The 25,428-nt window shown below is 43.9% G+C and overlaps 1 protein-coding gene across 1 annotated transcript in view; it reads right to left on the reverse strand.

The window, feature by feature from the left end:
- lpp (LIM domain containing preferred translocation partner in lipoma) overlaps positions 1-25,428 on the reverse strand; it is a 240,056-nt gene that overhangs the window by 106,708 nt on the left and 107,920 nt on the right. Inside the window, exon 6 of the mRNA XM_079245422.1 lies at positions 18,086-18,208. Within this exon, the coding sequence (XP_079101548.1) occupies positions 18,086-18,208 (123 nt within the window). The remainder of the gene's footprint in view (positions 1-18,085; positions 18,209-25,428) is intronic.

A 25,428-nucleotide genomic window follows, 5' to 3' on the forward strand; every position in this document is an offset into this window, starting at 1 on the left:
ACTGCCTGTAAAAGACATACAGATCATATTGGCTACGGTTACATGATGTTTTTTTAACTCGGAATTAATCATTCGGAAATAAATAATAATAAATAATGATAATTAATTAATGTACGTATATATGTATATCTATCTATATATATGTATATAGATGTATATGTATATGTATCAATTCAATTCAATTCAACTTTATTTATATAGCGTCAAATCACGGCAATGCCATCTCAAGACGCTTTACAGACAGAGGGGAAAACATAATGAAGGCCAATTCATAACAGCCTATATAAGGAAACCAACAGATTGAGTTGAGTCCAACTCAATCTCCCATCCTGATGTGTGTGTGTATGTATATATATATAATGTATGTGTGAGTGTATATACATATATATGTAGGTGGGTATGTATGTGCATATACGTGTATGCATTGATCTCTTTCTTTTGTTTTTTACGTTCTCTTTTCTGTTCTCTTTCTGCCCCTTTCCTGTCCTTTCCGGTCAGGTCCAGCAGCATAAACTCTGTAATACAAACTATTATCCAAAGCAAAGAGAAAAATAAAATAAGAATCAAGAAATACAAGGGGATCATTACATCTATAAAAGTTCCCCTTGGCAAAATAAATTTGCTCAGCAGAACACAGCATCCAGAACATCAGTCTGCTTGCTTAAATGCTGGACAAGACAAAAAAAAAAAAAAAAAAAAAAAGGAAATAAATAATTCGGAATTAATGTATTCTCCTATGACTTTACATGTAAATAATAATTCTGAATGAAGGTTTACATGAAACACGTCCTCACTTAATTCCTCTTTAAAGCGGCTGGTTGGGAAGGGTTCTGATTGGACCAGAGGGTGCATGTGGCGTATTACATATACCGGAAATAAACAAAGTTGGCTCCCTGCTTCTCGTCTTTTCAGTCATAACTTGTAAAAACTACATAAAAACCAGTTTCGCCGCTATTTTTATTATAAATGTGAAGTAGCAGCTCAACACCAGCATACTACTTCACTTTCTGCAGCAACTGAGAAGGAGAAGAAAAATAGACCACCGAACACGGGAGGCAAAACAACGCGCGTCATCGGGACAGGACAAGGTAACGAGCATGCTCAGAACGACAGGAAGTAACTTAAGCGCCGTGGGCATTGGGGTAGTGGCTCAAAAAGTTTAAGAAGCAATGAACTAAGGACCCTCAAGTACAGCAGAAATTCTTCTGTCGGCTCAGCCTGATGTGGAACAGGTAAAATTCTGTCTCTGAGCTCTTCAGGCGGTTCCTTCGACCTCATGATTCTCATTTGCGGGTTAGCATTAGGCAGTGTGGAAGATGGCAGCTATTAAACACATCGCAACTTCTTCTTTGTTCCTCACATGTGTCACACATCAGTGATACTGCTCCACACTGGACACATGGCTTTGTTTGCTCAGGGATATGCATCCACAAGAGCCCAGAAAGCCAATAAAAATACTCACATAAATGACAGACGATCCATGCGTTTACATGGGAGTTTTAATTCCTCTTCAATTCCGAATAAAAGTTAATTCCACTTTAAACTGATGAAAAACGACCATGTAAACACTTAATCCCAATGCAGATTTCTATTCGGAATTAAACTCAATTCCGAAGTAAGTGGCTGGTTTTATCACTTATTATTTCCTAACTATTTAATTCCTCTGTCATGTAAACCTTCGTTCCGCTCTAAGTTACTTCCTGTCGTTCTGAGCATGCTCGTTACCTTGTCCTGTCCCGACGACGCACGTTGTTTTACCTCCCGTGTTCGGTGGTCTCTCTTTCTTCTCAGTTCATTGAAAGAAGTGAAGTAGCACGCTCGTATGAAGCTGGTACTTCAATATTTTAATCAAAATAATGATGAAACTGGTACTTACGATGTAGTTTTTACAAGTTACGACGGAAAAGACGACAGGTAGGAAGCTAACTTTGTTTATTTTTGGTAGACGTAGTACGCCACGCCCGCCCTCTGTCCAATCAGAAGCCTTTCCAACCCACCGCTCGAAAGCAGAGTTAAGTAAGGACATGTTTCAAGTAAACCTCCATTTGGAATTTTTATTTCCACATAAACTCATATGAGAATACTGTTCATTAGAAATGATTCAATTCCAAAATATTAATTCCAAATTCCAAAACATCATGAAACTGAACCCGCTGCTCCACCTCGCGTATTAAACCGGCCTGCGTCTTTAAAAGTGCGTTGTGATGACTGCAATGCGTTGGCATTAAACTAATCAAGTTGAATTGAATGAGAATCAGTAGAAGACTTCATTAGTTTCTATTTTTGTTGGCGCCATTGTTACCCCGTATGTTGCAGTAAGACAGAAAGAAAAATGATTAAGACGTCTGCTTGGATGCATTTCCTCTAATCCCACATGGACGTTTGTTTTTGCCCTTGCTGATGGAATAAAATGCCTCGCATCAAACATTTCAGCATAATCTGCCACATTATTATACTAGACATGTCTATGGGCACGGCAGTCCCTTGAGTCCCTTTTTAAGTAATGTATGATTTCAGCTCATTGCACGTCATGGCCACAAACAGACCGAGGATGTAATGGATGAGTGGCGCTCCCGAGGCAATGAGAACTGAAGAAAAGTCACCCAGACTTATTCTGTGAGGGGACTGAAACACCATCGGGATGGCCTGTTATAAACAAGACATGCTCGTTTTCCATGTAAACGCATGTGTGTGCCAGAGGCCAGTGTGTGTGATGGGCGTGGCGCGGACAATGTGCTTCTAAGTGCTTGAAGAAAAGGCAACGAGATTGTTCTGATTGTGCTTCTATTAAAGCACTCTGCATGACCTGGATGTCTGGAACCCACACCAACACACACGGGATCCTGTGTGCATGTCTGTTTCTGAGCTCAAATCAAATGTCAAATTACATTTTTGCAGAATCTTGAAGTGCATTTTGTTTGGTGGGAGGTTACAGTCTAAATTATGGGATAAGCAGGAGGTTTTTCCACATTTATTTTCAGAGGGTGCTCCTTTTGGCCTTCCTCACAGGTTCAAATGTCTCAAACTTTTCAGTAACTATAAATTATTAAAATTATTTCAAATTAACTGAAAGTAAACTTATCCTCTTGGTTTAGGAACATAAAGCCCAAAGGAAGCATTTCTTATGACACAACTTCATGTTTAATATGACAGAGCCATTCTTTTCTATAATAGAACCTCTTTTCAACAGATTATTCAAAATATATTCGAGAAAACTGATATTTTTACATAAATATATGTAAAAGATTCAATACTGAATCAAACCGAATCAAATCTAATGTTGCTAAAAATCAGATCAAACCGATTCAGGAAATCAGACGGTTGTTGTTTTTAGGAAAAGGCTCTAGACTCCCCTTTTTAGCCTCGCTTATAGCTGAACTCTTATTTGATTTAGTCTTATTTATCATTTTTAAATTTTTTCTTAAATTAATAACAAATCTAAAAAAATGCATAATATAAGAGCAACAAAAAGAACGGGATAAAGGACCTAATAAAAATTAAAATTAAAATAAACAAAAATAAAATAAAAAAAATCTAAATTTTAAATAATAATTCAAATCTAAGAAAAATAAATAACTAAAGAAAAAAAAAAAAAAAAAAAAAAAAAAAAAAAAACCAAGGAAGGCATTGAGGCTCTTTATAAAAAACATCTACATCGGGCACCAGAAGAAATCAGGATTTGTGAAGGTTCATAATCAGAACCGATCAGATAAACAAGAAGGCTCGAGACCATCAAGACATTTTTAAACAACTATATGAACCTTAAAGCGAAACAAGTGTAAAACTGGGAAGTCTTCCTGTCTTCCTGCCAGAACACTGAGTTAAATTCTGGACTTGGAGCTGTAAACTAGACGTAACTGTTTGGGAAGACCATGGAGCCGGACGCTGCAGTTATCTGTTCTCCTGGGACTAGAAACATGCATCAGTCCCTCCATGCTGGCAAGAAAGAATATTACATGTCCTGAAGATGTAACCTCATGTTGCTCCGCAAATTCAGTCCTACCTCCATCATCCTGGTTTGAACCACGTAAAGTTAAAAAAATATGCTGAGAGACATTTTCAGTGGATCTCGTGACCCATTCTGCTCGTTTTTCCTACATACCGTTAAATTTTCTATAAATACAAGCATGTTGTAAAGCCATTATACCACAACGGTCAGGTTACAGTGATTGTTTGGCAGACGTGGTGATCTACGGGAGACTCGGGAGCAAGTACAGAGGGGCCTATCATTCTGCCATGTTGTGACAGCGAGTGCCAGCCGCAATGCTCAGTCTGTTGAGAGATGGGAGTGTCTGGGAATGGCTTGACTGGAACAATGGCTTCCTCAAGGCACTAATGTGATGGGCTCCATCTCAGCAGCATTTCAAGCTCTCAGCTTCAGCTAAACTGTCAGCAGACTTCAATAATGCCCCTCTCCTTTGTATGGACGTGACAGGTTACTCAACAGAAATCAGGCAATTTGACAGAGTATGAATACAAACAGACTGATTCACCGCCGTGGCGTTCTGAGGAGCAGTGACAGCGCGTTTTTCTGTGGTGTTTTATACAATAAGAGCAAAGCAGATGCCATATAGTACTTGTTATGTTAAATAAAAACTCTGGGTGTAGGAATAAATCTAATAGTCTGAAGTACTGAATCAGTCAAAACAATTTAAATAGCCTAGCTCATAAAATCATGTAACAACATTATGATTTCTGTTCTCTGAGGACCAAATTACCTGAAAGTCTATGTTTTTGTTGTTTTAAGTGCTTTCAGGAAACAAAATGATCATTTCTGGACACTTGGGGCCAATGGAAATGAATTGGAATGAATGCATTTGCACATGTTTTATTCTGGTCCCCCTTCTGACACAAACTTCTGCATTTATCTGGGTTGAGGTTGAAGCCTCAAACAACAACCATACCCCCCCCCCCCCCGAGGCTGTAGCAGCATTGGGAAGCAGGAATCAAACCCCCGACTGTTAGGTGACAAGACAAGCAGCTCTACTATCTAAACCATGCCACCGATCACAATAACAACATAATCGACTCTTAAAATGCCATAAAACTCATTGGTTTGCTGTGTTTGTCTGGAGAAGTGGTTGCCGGGGTTGGGATCCTCCAACGCAAATCTCTTGGAAGTGATCAGTTTTAATGTCTCCATCGGCAGGAGATAGTAGTCAGAAAATAAGCTCATAGTCAAGGAGTTCTGGCAAATTTGGCATTTCTTGGTTTGTCCTGCACAGCATTCACCCAAAGCTAGAACAAGGTTTTAATCTGAGGTTGTACAAAGAACTGAAGAACTTCAGTGACTGCACAAAGAGAAAAGAAGTAGTTTGAGAAGTTTTTTAGCGTTTAAAACCAAATATCTTCACATCAGCACAACATCTGATGGCATTAAGACTTTTTGACGTTCAGACAAATGTTTGACTGATGAGTGAATGTAAAGACTCTGCTTTATGAAAGCTGCTTTATAATCAGAACGAAGCAGAACTGAAGCAAAACAAAACCTTCCAGATGAAAATGTGCTGGTATGGCTTGATCACCTGCTGCCAAATGCGCAGCTCCTTGCATCTTACAGGTTTGGTTTAAATCCAAACTCTAACTTCAGCTGTTACTGAAAAGCACCCCCATATCATGATGCTGCCACCGCCATGCTTTAGTGTTAGGATTGTATTGACAGTGATCATAGGTATCATATCGCTTAGATTGAAGCCAGAAAGTTTAACCATGGTCTCATCAGGACCACAGAACTTTTTTTTCTCTAACTCTAATCAGGCTGTCATGTGTCTCGCTCTGAGGAGAGGCTTCAGTCGGGACATTCTGCTGTTGAAGCCCTGATTGCTGGAGGACTACACCGATGGTTGACTTTCTACGATTCTCCCCCAACCCCCCCCCATTACATCTCTAGAGCCACAGATATCTTTAGATTCTTCTTGACATCGCTGACCAAGGCTCATCCACCCTGACTGCTTGGTTTGGCTGGACGGCCAGCATGTAAGAAACACGGAGGTGCTCTAAGGCAGTGGTTCTCAGACTGGAAGCTGAAAGATAATTTTGTGGGATCACCAAATAAATGTCAAAAACTATATATAGCATTGATAAAAATAAATTTGTGGGTTTAACCAATGCACATTAACATGCAACACATTAACAGATAAACTAGAAACAGATGTCAGACAATTTGACATCATATCTCCAAAAGAAGCTAATATTTGGCATGTGGGTGATTCGTCCCAATAGTGAACCACCAAACTAAATAAATAAATAAATAAAAATGTAACCCGCTTTATTCATATAGGTTCTGCCAGTTTTCCAGCCTTACGGTTCAGACCAAACGCGTTTTGAGCGTCGAAAATGCTCAAAACGCTGAACGCTCGATGCTGGTCACTAAACTGCCACTTTTGTGTCCGACGCCCAAAACGCTCCCAACGCTCCTGCCGCGTCTGCCGCTTGTGTGTCTGGAGCGAGCAGCAAACGCGGCGGAAAAGAGAGGAGGGAGACGGCGCTTTCCTTCCGGTCAGTCTGAATAATGGCGGATTCAGTAGAGCGATGGCATGGTTTTATTTAATAAATAAAGTTAGAGGACGTTGTCGAAGGGCAGTGATAGTCAGTGTTTAATGCAACAAGAGCCGCACTCAGCAGAGAGCCGCCGCCCCCCCCAAACAAAGCGTTGCTAGGCAACGTATCCTGCTACGTTGCCAAATTAGTAACATTCAGCTTTTTAGCAAGGAATGGTTATCCTAAATATTGCACGGAGTAATGGCGTCTCAGCCCCGTGTCTGGGTTCACCACAGGAATCCTCCAGGAGCTGCAAGCTGATCGCTCTGATTGGTTGACGCCCCGCGTCAAGCGGCCAAAGTTCAGCTTCGTCCATCTCTGGCTTTTGACACGCGTTCCGCGCGGAACGTCGAGGCCCAAAATGCGACGCGAGAAAGCTCGACGCCTTGCCGCGCCTCCACATAGACTTTATATGGAAACCTGCCGCTCTTGACGCTCAAAACGCGTTTGGTCTGAACACACTGTTACATTTAGTGCACGGTGCAATATGGCCCATCTGATATATCACACAGTAAATCACTTAGTCATGGCGTGGACATCGGGGTCGTGGCTCAAAAAGTTTCAGAATCTGTTTACTGAGGACGCTCAAGTACAGCAGAAATTCTTCTGTCGGCTCAGCCTGATGTGGAACAGGTAAGATCCTCTCTCCGAGCTCTTCAGGCGGTTCCTTCAACCTCCTGATTCTCATTTGCTCTGACATGGTATCAGGACGGCGGTGAAGGTGCGGACCCAAATGCAGAGATGATGGATCAGGGATGTAGGTTTAAGACTGATTTTAATTTAAACAGAGGAACTAACACAATGATCCAGCAAAAACCAAACAGAAACGGAGGGCATAAATACACTGAACACAACAAGACCCAGGTGAAACAAATCTACTAAATGAACCCAGGTGAACTAAATCAACAGGAAATCAATAAAGCTAAACAAGAACCAAGAGAACTAAACAAGAAAAACTACAAACTAAAACAGGAAACCTGAAACTAAAGCACAAGGAGTCCAAACCCTGACACATGGACGCTGAGCTGTAAAGCTTCTCCCAGTAAAGTCCAACCAATCTAAACAGGAAGATTTTAAAGTAAGTTATTGAATGGAAATGTGGAAAACATAACTGGAACCAGTCTAATTTTGTAGAAGAATGAAGATAAAGGGATATTTCCAACTTTTTCCAGCTCCCACTGCAGAGCTTTCCATGCCAGGATCAGTCCACCAACACCAGACAGTAAAACTGAACAGATCACCATACTTACAAGCTGCACCGCAGAACGACCAACTTACTAACAAAGATTCCCACTTGATCCAGATTATTAATGTAAAAGTGTTTAACTTCTCATGTCTCTGGATGGAAGTGTGTGTTATACAGACCAACAAACTCTTTTCCTTCCTCAGTATATGACCCCTCTGATAGACTTGCCCAACCTCTGGGCCCCCCATGAATAAAAGTCTAGCCCCGCCACTGCTCTATAATAAGCTCCAATAAACACCAACATGTGAACTGGGAAAGTCAGGGATTAAACACAACTCCTGAGTCACAGCCTGCCCCACTGGGACCAGCAGTTCCAGTCACCTTTCTTAACAGCTCCAATGCCTCACTTTTCTACATGGATACCAACAAAGAGATGCAATTCTCTGACTGGTTTTTAATTGAGGCGGAAGCGTGACTGTAAACGAGTCAGTCGGTCTTGCTCCCAGCCAGAAGGCAGCCTAGTAACAGCCGAGCACTTCTTCCTCTTTGAATCCATCAGGAAAGATGCTACTTTAGTTAAAGTGCCACACACTGAGGCACGCACAAACACACACCTCGAAGCAGCGAAGCACAACACTGGAAGTTTTTTCACGGCGTTAAGTGTATGTCATTTACCGAGCCGGGGTCTTCAATATTTTATTCATTGCACCACACATTGTCTCACAGTGTGTGGATGAATCAGACAGGGAGAGCTTTTAGATTCCAGCTTAAGTCTTATTGCAACAGACAGAATCGGATCAGGATGAGGTGCAGCTTCAATGGAGGAAGTGCAAGTGGAGTTTAATTGGGTCCAAAAAGAAAAAAAAAAATCACATCTTAATGTGTGGAGAAATGGTTGCTTAACTGGTCATAGAAGGGACAGTTATTGAAGATCCTCACCAGTTTATGCACCAAAACAGTCCCAGTATACATATTTAAGAGAAGACGGAAACAAAGACAACAATTACCGCCCACTCATCCTTAAAATACGGCATTTTTTAAGGGAGCAGCATCCAAATCTGTCAGTCTCTCTATGATGGAGAGAAGCATGATGACACACAACAAGACATCAAATAAATCAGATGTGGACTGAAGTATATTATTATACATTATAGTTTAATTACACATTTCCATATAGTTTACATGTTATGAATGTCAGAGAAAAAATCCTGATGCTTAATGTTCTCTCGACAGCGCGCCACAGAGCTGGATGTTGCAGAATGTCATGCCAGGGCCGCTGATTCATTTGTTTACTAGAAATGCACCACAGGTCAGAGTGAATTAGAGGTCAGAGCAGTCGCAGCTTCCGTTGCCTCAGTCGAAGCGGCGGCGCTGCTTTGGTGCATGATGAGCGCACTGTTGTGACACTCATCTGTGGCTCCTTGTTAACTCCCCCACAACAGATCTGATGTGCTCAGACAGGCCTACGCTGCATATTAGTGGGGCCGGTTGGGCTCAGATTGCACTGGAGCACACTAAGGAAGGATTTAAAATGAATGCAGTCTCTCATGTCTCCCAACTGGGCCAAGGAAAAAGAATTATTTAATATCAGAAAGGGGTCAGTGTGGAATTTCAGGCCATAAAAACCAGAACCAAACTTCAACCCGTCTTACACATTTGGATTACTGGCACCATGAGGTCCATTTATACGGTCTTACGTACATGAATGTCTGTTTCCAATGTTGTCGTACGTCGCCACCCTCAAACGCCACTCCTCAAACATGTTTCTTTGTCAAAGTTAAGTGAAGAAGAAAAGTAAAACCAAAGTTTGTTCTTGTTCTCCGTAACTTCAACTTCTTTTCCCGGTTCTTTTTATTTTTGCAGTTTTCGCATTATTTTCTTCCTGCTTTTCTTCTTCTCTGATTTGCTGGGTCCGCAGAACCAAACTAGATCCGGGACAAAGACTAAAGCACGTGGTTGGGTCTGTGTTTTTAATGCCTCATGTTGTAAAAATGTTCATACTTAATTAGCTGTTCTACTAAAACAATACATTTGACAGAAGAGGCACCTCCAATGTCTGACCGTAACCACGCCCACCTCAAATGTCCGACCCATAGACTGACGGATGATTGACATCGAGCGAACTCCGAGCTTTCTGTAGCTAAAAGCTAACCCCAAGAAAAACGAGAGCTAACCAGCTAACGGAGGTAAGCGGGGTAAAGCTAAGTCATGTTGTCAACCGGCTAAAAACCGTGGTTGTTCTACGTTTTTTCTGACTTAAGCGAGAGATTGGTACCTGTCAATCAAAAGGACACGCCCCTAAATATGCCGAACTCGGAGATTAAATCACTTTTAAACGGGCGAGTTAGAAAAAAGTTCACTTCCCCCACAGTTGTCATGAAGGTAAACCTGACCTATGAACTGAAAATGGATTTTTGAACCAGGCAGTAAACATGTTTATTTCTGAAGTTGGTCTTTTTAACTTGGGAGTCTATGGGGATTTCTTCTGTTTTGGAGCCCCTAGTGGGTGAAGCGGGAACTGCAGTTTTATGCACTTCCGCATTGGCTGCATTTTTTACCGCCGGAGGTTGCCGCTTGGTCCGACCATAACCACGCCCACCTCAAATGTCTGATCAATCACACAATACTACTTTGAAGCTCCACAAGAAAAGAAGTCTGAAACCTCGTCCGCAAGAACAAAATGTTGCCATTTTCTTCTCGAGAACGAGAAAAGGTTCTTGCTTTTCGTGGAGGATGTAGCAGGATTTAGAGAAAATGGACAAAACAATCAAGAAGTTCAAAAGGAGAAAAATGCTCCACATGCTGCTGAATGCTTCTTCACATCCTTTACACAAGAGAAGAAACAACAAAGTGTGTTCTGTCAGAGGCTTCTTCAAGTACACTGCCAGAAAATGAACTGATCATTTCTGCCAGCAGGAATGATCCAGAACAACACTACATCTATAAGTCAATAAGTAAATAAATAAATGTAAAAGTCCATTACAACATAATCTACTATTTCCCCCCAATTTTGCCATTGATAAAAAAACAAACAAACATTGGAAGGCAAATCCTGATCCTTGTATTTCTTCTTCTTCTTATCATTCTTACATCTTCTATCTACGCTGTTTTAATTGAAACCATTCTGCTTGAGTTTGAGCCTGTTAATCAACTACAAATATTTATTCTTCCTGTCATATTGACTAACCTTCACAGCAACATCTACAGTTGCGATGTCAGCGATAAGAAGCTGAAAACTATCTACATGGAAGTTCTGTTTGATTAAACTCAGTGTTTCGGATCCACATCTGATAAGAGAAGCAGCAAAATTAGAGCCAATTAAGAGCCCAAACTTTATTATCAGGTTCGGCGTAACGTCTGCTGTCACAGGATAAGCAAAACAAACTGCAACACAAACTTAGTCGACTGTGTCAATTAACAAATGGCATCAGAGATGAGGATGGAGAAGGAACAAATGGGAATTATATAACGATCACATTTCATTACCCACTGTTATGCCACAGAGAATACCAACTAAAGCAAACTAAATGGTTTTGATGTGTGTGAAGCATCAGTGCTTTTGCTGGAGCGCTGCTTAGATTTTTATGAATGAGCAGCAACGTCCATTTCGATTTTATCTGGAGGGTGAGTTCACATACGGTCCCCCTCCTTTCCAAGTCCAAATGTAACAACGGTGTGTGTTTGGGTGGAGGGATTCCTCCGCCAGAAACAGTGTAGCCTATTGATTCTGGAGACCCGGCTATGTGATTGGCTGCTGCACAGAAATCTGTAGATGCAGAACATTTGTTTTTCTTTTGCTTGCACGTGCGGAAGATTAGTGTGCAGCAGTCGCTCCGATGCTGGAGTACGAAACCCGGCCCACTGTACACACAGTGTTATAGAATAATGCACAGAGAGCACCGACTGACAGGAGCAGCTGTGGAGGGGAAAAGGTCAACCTAAGTTAATCAGCTAGAATCAGCATCAGTGGAGGAGCGAGTTACTGTGTGTGTGTGTGTGTGTGTGTGTGTGTAATGCAAACAATCAAATAAAAAGCTAAATCTTTGCCACATGCAAAAGGGCTCTGAGAGCAAAAGCAAAAAGGGCATCATGATAGCACAGAGGCGGTGAAAAGGCAGGGTCACGTCAACAAACTGCGCAGGATTTCATGACTAATACATGTCTGAGCATGTATGTGCACTCTACTGACAAAGGTGGCTCGACCTCACACCCGTAACCCCCCACCCCCCCCACCCCCAAAAAAAGCCGCTGGCGCGTTATGATAAAAATAAACATGCAGCGACTTTGACCCGGCAGGTAAAACCTCCACAACAGGCATACATTAGGAGCGGGACAGGTGCACATCAATTTTTCAAGTCTTGTTGACAAAAGCTTTCAACCTCCTGCTCCAATATACACTGTGCCTTCCTCCCCAAGAAAGGTATGCACTTTGACTATATTTTATTTAGTAAAAGAAAGAAAAAAAAGCCAAAAAGCTGGTAGCTTGCTCGTGTTTATGAAGTGATTGTTTCCTCATATTCTGGCTGGATGTGTGGACTCCTGCTCACTGGAAGAACACAGGTACTTGTGTGAGTTTATGAAAAAGACAAAAAAAAAAACAGGAAACATGCTTCTGCATTGTGTTCAACACAGATTACAGCTGATAAAATGCAACCCCAACACAGAAAGCTCACAGTACAGAGAGGATATATTGTACTACAGATTTATCACTTTATATTTACACAGATAAAGGAGGTAAGATGGAGAATAAATTTTCTTTGCTGTTAAAACTGGTTCAACAGAAAAGAAGGGAGTGAAAACTTTCCAGGCCCAATGGTCAGTTTAACAGGTTTACCTGGCTAGAACCTGAAAAATGAGTGAATAATGTTGGACCCCTTTTTCCCCTAGAACCGCTTTGCAGTCGGAGACTAAACAAAGTGTTGGAAACATTCCTCAGAGATTTTTCTCCATATTGACATAAAGCATCACACAGTTCCACGTCATGATGAAAATCTCGCGTTCCACCCAAGCGGCGACCTCCAGCGGTTAAAAGTGAAGCCTATGTGGAAGTGCATAAAACTGCAGTTCCCCCTTCATCCACTAGGGGCTGCAAAACAGAGCAAATCCCCATAGACTCCCATGTTAAAAAGACCAATTTTACAGCAGAAATAAACATCTTTACAGCAGAAATAAACGTGTTTACAGTAGAAAAAAACATGTTTACAGCAGAAATAAACATGTTTACAGCAGAAATAAACATGTTTACAGCAGAAATAAACATGTTTACAGCAGAAATAAACATGTTTACAGTCTGGTTCAAAAATCCATTTCAGGTTTAATAGGTCAGGTTTACCTTCATGACAACTGTGGGGGGGGAGTGAATTTTTTTCTAACTCGCCCGTTTAAAAGTAATTTCATCTCAAAGTTCGGCAGATAAAACCGCGGTTTTTAGCCGGTTAACAACGTGACTTAGCTTTAGCCCGCTTACCTCCGTTAGCTGGTTAGCTCCTGTTAGCTCCGGGTTAGCTCGGTTAGCTCTTAGCTACAGAAAGCTCGGAGTTCGTTCGATGTCAATCATCCACCATGACGCTCACAGCCCCCCTCTCAGCTCCACCTCTTTGCCCATTTATGTATTTTCTGGGCGAGACGACACTCATGACGCTGCCAAGATGGCGATGGTAGGAACCGCCCACCGAGCTTCAATTCAGCTCAGAGACTCCGTCCATCTCTTTATATACAGTCTATGGATGCAACACAACGCACCTTTGTGTTTCCACACAGGAGGAAGAGCCAGATATTCCCTCTGTAATCTGCTGGGTTTCCTTTTGAAACATAAAACGAGACACTTTCTGGATGAAGCTCATGTGACTGAATCAACCAGTTCTCACACACGTCCTCTATTTATGCAAAAAAAAAAACAATTAAATTAACAGTATTTGTCCCCAGCAACAGATGAGAGTTGTTATCGCAGCGAGAGTCCGTCCAGACCTGCAGAGGCGAATACGCTGCAGTGTGTGAGACCATCAACACCACCTGCAGAGTAAATCAATCACTGGGAGCGCAGCACACACACCTGCTGCACACACATCTCTGCAGGTCGACCCGGTTTGCCCTCATCTGCGCCGAACCAGAGATGGTGAGACGTCTCACCTCTCCATAATCTATCGACACATAATTTCATGCTATCACAGCTTCCCACTTAGCATCAACACACTTGCTGCCCAACACTAATCATTAAGTCACATCTATCATTTCGGAGCCACAGCGTTCCCTCCCTCTCCCCGCCGTTTCCCCAGCGAGCTGCAATAATTCCATCTTTGTGCTGAGCGGCCATTTTTCTCCCTCTAACCAGGAAGTCGGTAACCAGACAGACGTCAGGACTCGCAGACATCCGTCTCCGACTCAGACGACTGAAGAGCAAACTTTTTACTACTGGTCCGGCGCATAAATAAACACACACACACACACACACACACACACACACACACACACACGAGGCCTGTGAATCTAAATATGTACATCTTGCATGAGCCCCCGCCCCCCCACATCTGCAGCTTAAATGAAGAGCTGCATCAATAATTCACCGTCTCAGCCCTGCTTTTTGTCTAACATGTTCGTTGTTTAATGAATAACTAAAACAGACAACATCCAGACATGACAACACAGAATGAGCTTCGTAACACCTTGGAGATTTTTTACACTTTGGTGCAGCTGCTCGTCCCCAGTGTGTCCCCCCCTCCCCCCCAGGGGGAGAACAACCTCCCAGGTAATACTCTGTTTGCAGGAACATCTGACTGGAAACATGATCTGCATCAGGCTGCCAGCTCCTCCGAGACTTCCTGCTCCAAACACAAATGGTTACTTTTTTTTTTTTCTTTTTAATTCACATGTCCCACATTTATTATGTGTCAAACAATTTAGTGAACTGCCCAAGGCTTGGGCTTTTTCAACTTGCTCTTAATATCGACTACTGATATGGGTCACAACTCATTTAGTCGCCAGCAGACGTCTCAACGTTTCTTATGAGATTCCTTCAGTCAGTGCTGATCAATAATCCAGGTAAATATTTGTGTTTAATCAGGAATCAGGCTCTGCTCTCATCAGTCTGTTGAGACAACAGGAAATCTGCGCATCAAGACTAATTCCTTTGTAGGAGTTTTGCTGTAAAACAAAAGTAAAACCTGTAAAAATCAGTCAGAACAAAGAAAAAGACACAAACAACAGAACTGACGGCCTGCTTTTCCAGTCTGCAGGCGGTTCTGATCAATACGAAACCAGCAGGATCTGTCCATTCCACCCAGAACCTCCGACCTCAGTTCAAGTCCAGAGATCTGGAATAGTTTCAGGTCTACAATAGGAGTGTGCCGTACTGAAAGGTTAGGTATCGATCCACCACGTTGATAAAGGACTAGTATTGTTAATTCGGATGAAATAAATGCGTTAATGCAAAAAGATCAATGTGTAAAATTAACACTAGAATGTCTGAAAATAAAGTTATTCCTCATTTTCATATCAATAATCTGACTTCAGCTTTAACTGAGCAACAGAAGCTGTTTTTGGGCCTAAAAGTGTCTCAGATTTCTGCTTTCTTTCCCATCAGACGTGTAATCATCATCATCCATCAGTCATACCTGACATGTTCCAGCAGTAGGCCTTCAGTCTTCATCAGAGGACAGAAAAGATGAATGAAGTAGGAACACAGAGCCAACATGGCAGCTGCCATCGCTAGTAGAAAGAAATCTAATTATCTGATATATTTGTTGTAGAGCCTGTAATCCGTCTACAGGACATTATAAAGGACTTTCCTCAGGACAAGTGTGTGTTGTTATGCAGCAGTCCTGAGAAGTACCAGAAAGGTTCTGGAGGAGGACGGGAGCTGAATCACCGATCAATCAACACTGATCAATCAATCACTGATCAATCAATCACTGATCAATCAATCACTGATCAATCACAAATCAGTCTGCTGAATCACTGGACCTTCTGCAGAGATTTTCCACACAAACCTCCAGAACATCAGCAGGTGATGCAATACATGAATGTGTTGGTGGGGTTCTGCAGAGGATTTCATGGCAACATGAGCGTGTGTGTGTGTGTGTGTGTGTGTGTGTTTGACACGGTTCTGAGTCTAGAACCGGCTCAGCTGTGAAGTCTCAGAGCCACAAAGCTTTCTGGTGATTCAGCCTCCGTTCACTCCGGGTTCACCAGAACCACAGTAGGAGCAGTTCAGGCCATGCTTCCAGCAAATGGGTGGGGGTTAGATCGGGTCGGGGCGGGTGGAGACGGGTCAGGTCGGAGCGGGTGGAGACGGGTCCGGTCAGGTCAGGTGGAGACGGGTCCAGTCGGGTCGGGTGGAGACAGGTCCTGTCGGAGCGGGTGGAGACGGGTCAGGTCGGAGCGGGTGGCGACGGGTCCGGTCGGGTCAGGTGGAGACGGGTCCAGTCGGGTCGGGTGGAGACGGGTCCAGTCGGGTCGGGTGGAGACAGGTCCTGTCGGGTGGAGACGGGTCCGGTCGGGTCGGGTGGAGACGGGTCCAGTCGGGTCGGGTGGAGACAGGTCCTGTCGGGTGGAGACGGGTCCGGTCGGGTCGGGTGGAGACGGGTCCAGTCGGGTCGGGTGGAGACGGGTCCAGTCGGGTCGGGTGGAGACGGGTCCAGTCGGGTCGGGGCGGGTGGAGATGGGTCAGGTCGGGGCGGGTGGAGACAGGTCCTGTCGGGTCGGGGCGGGTGGAGATGGGTCAGGTCGGGGCGGGTGGAGACAGGTCCTGTCGGGTGGAGACGGGTCTGGTCCGGTCGGGGCGGGTGGAGATGGGTCAGGTGGGGGCGGGGCGGGTGGAGACGGGTCAGGTGGGGGCGGGGCGGGTGGAGACGGGTCAGGTCGGAGCGGGGCGGGTGGAGACTGGTCCGGTCGGGTCGGGGCGGGTGGAGACGGGTCAGGTCGGAGCGGGGCGGGTGGAGACGGGTCAGGTGGGAGCGGGGCGGGTGGAGACGGGTCAGGTGGGGGCGGGGCGGGTGGAGACGGGTCAGGTGGGAGCGGGGCGGGTGGAGACGGGTCAGGTGGGGGCGGGGCGGGTGGAGACGGGTCAGGTCGGAGCGGGGCGGGTGGAGACGGGTCAGGTCGGAGCGGGGCGGGTGGAGACGGGTCAGGTGGGGGCGGGGCGGGTGGAGACGGGTCAGGTCGGAGCGGGGCGGGTGGAGACGGGTCAGGTGGGGGCGGGGCGGGTAACTACAGCCAACGTGGCGTGGTGATAGATGAGCTACGTAAAAGCATGAAGCCAACGCCGCGTGACGTCGTCCTCAAAGCAAAACATGTCAGAGGAGGAAGATGAGGATCATCCAACTGTTTGTGGGCTTCATGGCTTCATGGCTTCATTTTATTACAGAGATAACCTGCTGCTGATTTCTGTTTTCTTTATGCAATCGGTACCTTATTGGACGGGTTTGGGTGAATCCAGCCTTCGCCAACAGCTGACGTCATGGTTTGTGAAGCTGAGAACCAACTTTTAAAGTTCTGAACCAACTTTTCTTCCTCTGAATGCCTCAACTGGTTCAATATAAAGTTTGGGAACTGGGAACTCTGTCTATGCTGGTGTGGGATGTGACCCGTCTGCTTTCCATACTCATCAAGTCAACAAGGCGTCTTGACATGCTAGAAACAATGATTACAGCTGCGTCTCCAGTACTTCCACATCCCCGACAGAAAACCTTCTGCTGTGATGTGATGAACAATGGCGGAAAAAGGCCGACCGGATCTCCGGAAAACGACTCGGGTCTGAACCAAATTCCATCCAGATGTTCAGTTAGATACTTTATTCTGCAGAGAAAGTTCCTGGGCTGCAACATGTCAGTCGTAGGCAACATAAACTCTCCGTTAAGGACCATGAACCTGAGTGTGAACAACAACACACTCCGGAAACAACAAAACTGTTCTGCATCAACATGTATCTACAGCTGCTACGCCCCGCATCAGTTTGCTCGTATCAACTTCACCTTGCAGCCTGCTGAAAGTGAGTTTATGTTTACTGCAGCCAGACTAATCTGAAGTTGGGATGAGGAGAACTTTGATAGTTATGCAAAAAAAATAAAGTTTAAGCATGAAAAAAAAAAACCACTGGGATGAAAACCAGAGGTGTCGGGTTCAGGTGGCGACTGGATCTCAGACAGAGGTAGATGTAGTCGAGCAGTGTTTGTTCCCACATCTGTCCAAACCTGAACGACACATTCTTAGTCAAACTAGTCTTACTGGTCTAGAAAGCATCGCTGTGCTCATTCAGACATGAAGGTGTGATGTTCACTTTCTGTTCAGCTTGCTGGAAAGCAACCAGAAATGCTTTCGCCTTCACAAGTATGACCGAGAAGAGGCGTTTTGTTGGTGACGTACTTGTGTGCTTCGTGGCTTGTAGGGCGAGCTGCTCTCCAGGTCGGCCAAGATGCTGGTGAGGGAGTCGATCTCTGCATCCAGACTGGAGCGCCGCTCTTCCAGGGTCTTTTCAGGTCCTTTCACCTGTCAGAAAGAAAGAAAAAATCCAACACAGCTGCTTCAAATCAGGTTCAGAAGCCACTTTATGTACACTTCACTGTGAGTTATGTTTTCCATCGTGTCTTATAAACTTCAAGCCGGCTGTCATCGTCTGTCTGTGTGCTGCTGAGATGATGGAGATCAACAGGTTCCTCCATGTCAGCAGAGATGTTTGCAGGACTATGAGGAGAGCAAAGGAAGCGCTGCGTTGATAAAGCTCAGTTCGGCCTAATGGCCAACGTTTGAGACGTCTTTAAAGGCAGTGAGTCGGTGCATAAAACATTTCTGCATCTATTCTCTGATTAAAGTGAATCTTGTTTCAAAAGTTTGATTCACATCTAAAGCTTTGACTGTGATCTGCTTAGTGTGGATCTTTTAGATGAAACAGGTGATGGTTTCTGTTTATAACCAGATGGGAGCTTGGTTTAAAGATGGCTGTAACGGCGCTGAAATACTTCGTTTACCACAGAGTAAGATCATATTTTGGCAACATTTTCCTCCCTCTTCATCATATTTTACAACAAAGTCTTAATGAGAAGCAAATAAGCTCCATGATTTATTTGGTCAAATTCTCCAGCCACGTATTTTTCACCACATATTCTGAGCCGTTTCCCCAAAAATCTCCTCCAGTTCCCCTGAATGGGTACCATGACACTCCCAATGCACCCGAGAGATCTAGTCCCCGAGGTACATCCGGACCTGCCCAAGGCCTCCACCCAGGCCTGTCAGGCATCTTGACTGGGAGACGTCTAGAAAGTATCCTGACCAAACATCCTACTGGTTCCTGTTGATGTGGAGGAGCAGCGCCTCCTCTGGGATGTTCAACCTCCTTATCCCCACGGATGAGTCCTGCCAGCAACATGCAAGTTCATTTCTGCTGCATGTGCTTCTGCTGATCTTTACTCACAACTCATGACTATTTGTGATTCCTGAAATGGGAATTAACTGGTAGATTATCAGCTTTTTGGCCTGATTACGCCATTAGCAGCAGCCTGAACCATCTTCTGGATAGTTTAGTTGGAACCAGCGGTTATCTGACTCCCTGTTGTCTTCGTATCATATCCAACCAGTCTGTCCAATCTCCTCTGACATCAACAAGACATTCTGGTCCAGACAACTGCTGCTTGCTGGGATCTTATTTCTTCTGACTGTGTGCTGTAAATTCTAATTCTAATTCTAATTTTAAGTTTAAAGGAACGGTGTGTAATAATTACTAACATCTAGTGGTAAAAATAATAAGACATAGAAGTTATTTTTAACTCCAAGAACAGTTGTGAATGACGGTGGCCGTTTGTGGCCAAAACACTTCAGACATAAAGATTTTTTAGTCAAAAAGAGAACATGTCTGGCTAAAAGCAAATATGTGTGGAGGGGGACAGGTGGTTCTCGTGGGTACCAGTGCATCTTGTCGGCCTGAGGGGACAACAGCCTCCCACCAGAGGGCTTTTGGAGGAAATAGGGGGACCCATGATCACATGAAAAAGTGGCTACCCCGAAATCCAAACACTGCTGAACAGGAACTGTGGTAAACAGAGGCTAGCCTGAAAACAGCCGGACGACAGTCTGAGGCAAGCCGAAAACCAGCCGGAGGACAGCCAGAATACAGCCAAAAAACAGCCGGAGGACAGCCAGAAGCCTGCCAGAATACAGCCGGAAGCCAGCCAGAGGACAGCCAAAGGACAGCTGGAATACAGCTGAAAAACAGCCAGAAGACAGCCGGAAGCCTGCCGGAGGACAGCCGGAATACAGCCGGAAGACAGCCAGAAGCCTGCCAGAATACAGCCGGAGGACAGCCAGAGGACAGCTGGAATACAGCCGAAAAACAGCCAGAAGACAGCTGGAAGCCTGCCGGAGGACAGCCGGAATACAGCCGGAAGCCAGCCAGAGGACAGCCGGAATACAGCCGGAAGCCAACCGGAGGACAGCCAGAGGACAGCCGGAATACAGCCGGAAGACAGCCAGAAGCCTGCCAGAATACAGCCGGAATACAGCCGGAAGCCAACCGGAGGACAGCCAGAGGACAGCCGGAATACAGCCGAAGGACAGTCTGAGGCTAGCCGGAGGACAACCGGAAAACAGCTGGAATACAGCTGGAAGCCAGCTGAAGGACAGCCAGAATACAGCCGGAGGATAGCCAGAGAACAGCCGGAGGAAAGTTGTCGACAACCAGAGGCCAGTGAAAGTACAGCCGGAGGACAGCAAGGTGAGCGACTGCCTATAACAGTTGTGTGGTTTGCAGAGAGTCTGGACCACCTGCAGCCCCATCGCCACATCATCTTCATGTTCAAGTCTATCTCCCTTAAAGAACAAGCAGCGGTGCAGGGGGCTTTCTGTTCCTTGATTGGACAGTTTGATTTATCATCATTCAGTCTGATAGAGCTGTCAAAACGGGCCATAAATCTGCCTCTTCACAGTCTTGCATGCAGGTTTTTGTTTTGCATCCATGAACAGATGTTTTCAGATGAAAAGCTCATCTACAACCATGCAGATTTCTTTTCAAGGTGCCACAACTTGATTTCCAAATACAAACATTTACGACCACAAAATGTTTCTGACTGAGCTGAGTTCATACAGCTGGACTTAATAAAGCAGAGATGAGTGGCATCACCATTCTCCCACATTGTACATCAAAGTGTGCCAAGCTCAACCGCATTCCCAAAAAGCACATGGTGGGGTTAAACTACGTTCACTGGCTGCTCTCTAAAGTTAAAGATAGATCTTCAGTAACGACAAGTAATTCCACAAAGACATTCTCTCCTGCTTCTTTTTTCCACACTTCTTAAACTTCGGATTACAGTTTCTAAGTTCAAATTTCACCTTGACCTTAGACAATCCTTTTCAAAGCCGCACATCAATAGCAGAGACCTCTCCACCAGAGAAACGCAGTGAGAAATAAAAAGCAGCGTATTGTCTGAAAGACAGCTTTTATAAGACGGTGCACGCTTCACCTCCAGCTTTTCTCGGCTTTTGAATTAACAGCGTTTCTTTGAGCATCATTCCTCATTCAGCACTCTGCAAACAAAGACGGAAATTCATTAAATATACAGTGATATTTTCTTAATGAATATTTGAAAAGTGCCGCAGGATGGTGTGGCGTTGGCTCCGTTGCCTTGCAGCATGAAGGTTCCTTGTTCGAACCTCGGTCTTTGTGTGAACGGGTTCTCTCTGGGTTCTCCGGCTTCCACCCACGGACCAAACACAAGCATGCTAGGTGCATCGGTGTCTCTAAATTCTCCCTAGGAGTGAGTGCGAATGGTTGTTTGTCTTTCTTTAATGGACTTGCAATAGGATGTACTCTGCTTCTCGCCTCGTAGCTACTGGGATAGTCACAAGCCACCCCCCCATGACCCTGCATTGGAATAAACAGCTATATAAAATGGATGGATGGATCTCAAAAGTGCTCTCTAAAAAGATGATGAGACTGATTTGGAGTGGAGAGGAAGCCTGAAAACATCAGCGGCGGCAGCAACATCCCAACAGAAGTCACTGATTTATTCATCCACACTTTTCTGTTGAGCCTCAGAGCGAAATACAACCTCATCACATGAAAAGACACAAAACATTTAAGCAAAAGGAAAACACAAAACTGTTACACCAAAGTCGGAACAAATGACATGACCATTAGTGGCAGGCTTTTCTACAAAATTCCCCGGAATTTCTCCATGAAACGACAGATGTATTTTTAGTCCTCTGAACTATGCTGCAACTGCAAGAAGACTTCTTGCAATTGCCTGCGGGGGCCTTTTGAGTTGGTTGGATCAGTGACTGCTTCTTATTCTAATGTTATGTGTTTGGATTACCTGTCACATTCTATTACAGGATGGGCTTGCCTCCATTTTGGAGGCAGAGCTGCTGCTTAAAAACATCTAAGGCAATCAGGAGCGGGAGTAAACAAAGCAAAACACTAATGGCTTCTCTCAAATAAACAAAGGAAAAAAAACAGACCAACTTGTTTAACAGTGGCAAAGAGGAGGATGAAAGGAAATCCTGAGTCTTTGTGCTGGGTAGGAATTGCCATAATGTGGACAAGAGCCAAGATGAGAGATTTGTCTTTCCCTCTCTGCTAAAGGTTCGGCTTTTACGTGTCATAATCCAGACATTTCTCTCCGCCTGGGTGATAAGAGCACATTTCTGCCTTATCCTGAGTTAAATACCATTTAATCCCTGATTTATTCATTCAGTATAGAACATTTCTCTGCTGAGGCCTGTGGAAAGAAAAGATACCAGTACGTTTTGACTGATATCCATCCTATTTTTTTCTTTTCTAAATAGTTTCAAACTATTTTAGAGTTCTGCTTCAGCGACAGGAGAAATAATTATGATCCCAAAGGTGCATTAGAGGATTGAGCTGCAGGTCAGAATCAGTCTGTCAGCGGAAGGATAAGAAGCAGAAGTTGGGGATGAATACAGGAAGGCACATTTAAAACTAACCGAGTACTTAATATCTTATGTAATATCAACTCTTTAATTTTTTACTGCAACTGTCTTTACAGTTCAGAACAAAATAAAGGATGGAGAATATTCCCTGTAAGGCTTCGTATCTGTAAAATCTCCCCAGCGTTTGGCTTTAGTTACACCAACTGCACGTGCAAAGCTGGACGTTTTCACGGCGGCCATGTTCCTCTTGATTTGCAGACAAAGAAAACTTTCACAACATAACTCACTGTGTGTTCAAGACATTTTTATAAAATTCTGAAAATGTGACAGAAAATGATCATTTATCGTTAAGTGGCTGTGAGCAGATCTAACGCACTGGATCTATCTTTTCATTAAAAGAGTTTTATATATGTTTCAGAAGAAAAAAGAGAATTTCTTAACTCAGAAGACTGTCAGAGCTTTGATGAATAAGCTGTTTGAATCTTTCTGACCATGAAAAGTTCAGATTCACGAGATCTAAATTCATTTTATCCAAAAATAAATGTGCACAATTTGACTCTGCACCACAGTCGGGTCTTACAGAATATCGCTAACAAATATGTGTTTTCTCACTTGTTTTTATGCCACAGTTGTTTTTATTACATACATTCCAAGAGCCGTCGGTGCTCTGCAGCATCCTGAGAAACAGCATGCAACAACTTTTACTCTTCTGGTCACTTTACGGCACAACGTCACAAGCTAGCAACTGGATATCAACAGCACAAGCAATGTGGGGAATTCATCAGGAAACTCAGGAGGGCATCATCAGATGAAGAGAGAAAAGAACAAAGAAACTGACAGAACAAATGATAAGACAAGAGTCAAACTTGGACTGACTTTTACTGGCTTGAGAGAGCTCAGAGAGGAGAGGGGATGAAGACGGATGCTGGACTAACCTTCGTCAGGAGGCGCCTCTGCCGCCCTCAGAAAACCTGCCATCATGGCGGCTTTAGGAGCCGTCACTACAATTCTGAATATCAGTCACTATTTAGTGGATTTCACTGAATAAAAATCCCTGCTGATAGTAAAGGTTGCAGTTTATGATGCGGTTGTTGTCAACAACAACAACAATAATAGTAACAATGACAACAACAAATTTAAATATGGCACCAGAACAATCTGTTGTACATCTAGATGTGGATCTCCTACAGAGCCACATTCTACAATCCGGATTAAAAATAAAAATTGTTTTTAATGTTTTTATCATATTGTTAGAATTATTATAATCAATAGTATTTTTTTTTTATTTCTAAAAGAAAGATTAAAATTTAAAATGTAACTTTTATTTGTAAAATATTTTAACAACTAAACTAAAACAAAGGAATCATATTTCTGGCTGCAACGATGAAGATGCGTTTTATACTGCTGTTATTTGATTCAAATCAGCAACTTCATAAATCATTGGTCGTATCCGACGATTAAACTATAATTAATCCACGTTTAGTGATACCAGTTTGGCGCTGACTCATAAAATCAGATGCTGAGATTTTCTAAACTAAAGACAACAAGAGTTGGGCTCTGTGGAGGACAGATCACACAGATGAGGGGTGGACAAGGCCGGTCCTTGCAAGTGTTTCCCTGCTGCAACACACCTGAACCCCATCAGACTTGATTAGCAGACTGATGTAGAGAACCACGAGAAAGTCTGCACCAGTCTGCTAACGACCTATTGATTTGAGTCAGCTGTGTTGCAGCAGGGAAACTCCTGCAGGTCTGCAGGACCCTCGAGGACCGGCCTTGTCCACCCCCGACTCGGATCAACCAGCATCCATGATGACTCCCAAGTGCATGGCTCTACATTCACTCAGAAAATGCTAAAGCACCTTCTGCACAGTGGTGGATTCCTGTCCCAGGTCTAAACTGGCCAAAAAGCTCCCCAGCCGCGTGACGAGGTGAAAACATTCAGCAGCTTCAGGTGTTGTTTTTTTTTTTACAGAAAAAGATCAAATTTCTTGGAAGCTACAATCAACATGCATCACTTCAAACTAAACACAGGATATTAAAATGATTCAGAGTTCCAACTCTACAGTGAGACTGGTTTGTTTTTATGCATGAACAAGATGTCATGTTGGCGAGCCTGAACGCAGGAGTACACATCTGTACCTGAAAGCAGGAAAAGACCAGTTTCAGATCAGAATTCATCCTCTGCAACAAAACAGCAGTTGTGGTTTGACTTAAAACAAAACAAAGAGCTTGTGTGGAGCTTTAATGATATGCTGATAGATTTCAGGGGTTTAAATGATGTTGATGCCTTCTGCTTTCCTGACTGTTCGTGTGTCTCTGAGCTCAGTGTGTTTAAGGAGAAGCTCCACTGCAGGCTGGCTCAAACAAACATTCCTCTCCATGAACGTAATCAGAAAATAAGAAATATCCGCACCGTTTTAAATGAGCATGGAGCTTATAGGTCACTGCAGCACTTAGAAGTATGTTTACTGGCAGCTATACGTGATGAATTTGCACGCACTGCATAACAGACATTATTCTGTCTCCACACTTACAAAGGAAACATCCACTTAGGTTAGAAAACTGGTCAGATCAAATGAGAGGCTTGAAGATGAGATTTTTTTCCTTCCTGCTTACACTGAACAAAGGAATGTGAAGCACTTGGAGGATTTCTCAGCAGAGGTCAAGTGCTGCCGGTGTCAGTCAGAGCGCAGAGGCCAGATATCCCCGAGGGGGCCGAATGCCTGCGGGGATTATGACTTGCAAGGCAAAAATAAATGACTGAGATCCACCAATAGGTGTCAGGCTTCTATCCGCGCTGCATTAGAGCCCTCAGAGGTGATGGA

This window comes from Telmatherina bonti, assembly GCF_933228915.1.
Source record: "Telmatherina bonti genome assembly, chromosome: 8".
NCBI lineage: Eukaryota > Metazoa > Chordata > Actinopteri > Atheriniformes > Telmatherinidae > Telmatherina > Telmatherina bonti.